The 1,324-nt window shown below is 40.6% G+C and overlaps 1 protein-coding gene across 1 annotated transcript in view; it reads left to right on the forward strand.

Moving 5' to 3' along the window:
* Window positions 1-805: 805 nt before the first annotated feature.
* The window catches only part of HEPH (hephaestin), a gene marked incomplete at its 5' end in the record, with an annotated part of 17,753 nt that continues 17,234 nt past the window's right edge, over window positions 806-1,324 (forward strand). The window contains one exon of the mRNA XM_010850619.1: window positions 806-1,050. Within this exon, the coding sequence (XP_010848921.1) occupies window positions 806-1,050 (245 nt within the window). The remainder of the gene's footprint in view (window positions 1,051-1,324) is intronic.

The raw sequence follows: 1,324 nt of genomic DNA on the forward strand, positions 1-1,324 counted from the left end.
TCTATGAACATTATAGCAAATGATTTTTGCTGAATTCTCATTTATTTTTAAACACAGTTTATAGGGGATGGGAAGTGATAATGATGAAAATAGAGACACAGGGAGAATTAGTGACTTCACTTGGGTACTGAGTGAGTAACAGTGACTCAATTAGGCTACTGATGCTTGTTTCCTAATTTGAGGGCCAGAGTATACTCTTCTTTTTACACTGCTGAAGAAAATGAACTCATAATTCTCTTCTGAAGAAAGTGATACCTTAAAAAAGTCAGTACAAGTGACTTTTTAACTTTTCCTTCCAAAGTCCAATGTGTAGAGATCCTTGAACACTTGTTGAAAGGAATCAGGTAAGGCAGAGATTCTAGGCTAGTCAATTTTTATGTTCTCAGTCACTCAGTCATGTCTGACTTTTTGTGACCCCGTGGACTATAGCCTGCCAGGCTCCTCTGTCCTTGGGATTCTCCAGGCAAGATACTGGAGTGTGTTGCCGTGCTCTCCTAAAGGGAATCTTCTCAACCCTGGATCAAACCCACATCCCTTATGTCTCCTGTATTGGCAGGCGGGTTCTTTACCACTATCCCACCTGAGGAACCCATTTTGTAGGTTAAAAGTGCATATCGGCAAATTCATACACTCTAAGTTAATACTTCTCATTGTCTAACAATCAGATCCTAGCCTAAGGCTTTAATATTTTGATCAGTACAATCCCATTTCTTCTTATTTTGCCCTAAACAAAAATGGTCACTTTTTGGTCAGCTTCCTCTAGAAGAAAGGCAAAAATGTGAGTCTCTCTTTCCTTCCTTCCCAGAGTAGCTGCTAGCTTCTTGAAGTCTGACAAGAACCGAATAGGGAACAGCTACAAGAAGACCATCTACAAGGAATACAAGGATGGCTCATACATGGATGAAATGGTCCAGCCAGCCTGGTTGGGCTTCCTGGGGCCAGTGTTGAGGGCTGAGGTGGGAGATGTCATCCTTATCCACTTGAAGAATTTTGCCACTCGTCCCTATACCATCCATCCCCATGGTGTATTCTATGAAAAGGACTCAGAAGGTAAAATATCCCATCCTTTATTTCTCCTACTTGCAACAAATATCCCTTTTTCTTTACTGTCTTATGAGAGAGAGAGAAGCTGGGAATGAAGATAGTCTTCTTTTTTGAACTGAGGTGCCAGTTACTCTCCCCAGAGAAAATATGGGTACCATTATCAGCTCTGCTATTCATACACTGTGTAACTTTGGGCAAGTCACTGCCCCTCTCTAAACCTCAATTATTCCTTAAAAAGGTAGAGATTCAATTTACTTTTTATCACAAAAAATTGCTTGAA

Source organism: Bison bison, unplaced genomic scaffold (genome assembly GCF_000754665.1).
Source record: "Bison bison bison isolate TAMUID 2011002044 unplaced genomic scaffold, Bison_UMD1.0 scf7180017851384, whole genome shotgun sequence".
Taxonomy (NCBI): Eukaryota; Metazoa; Chordata; class Mammalia; order Artiodactyla; family Bovidae; genus Bison; species Bison bison.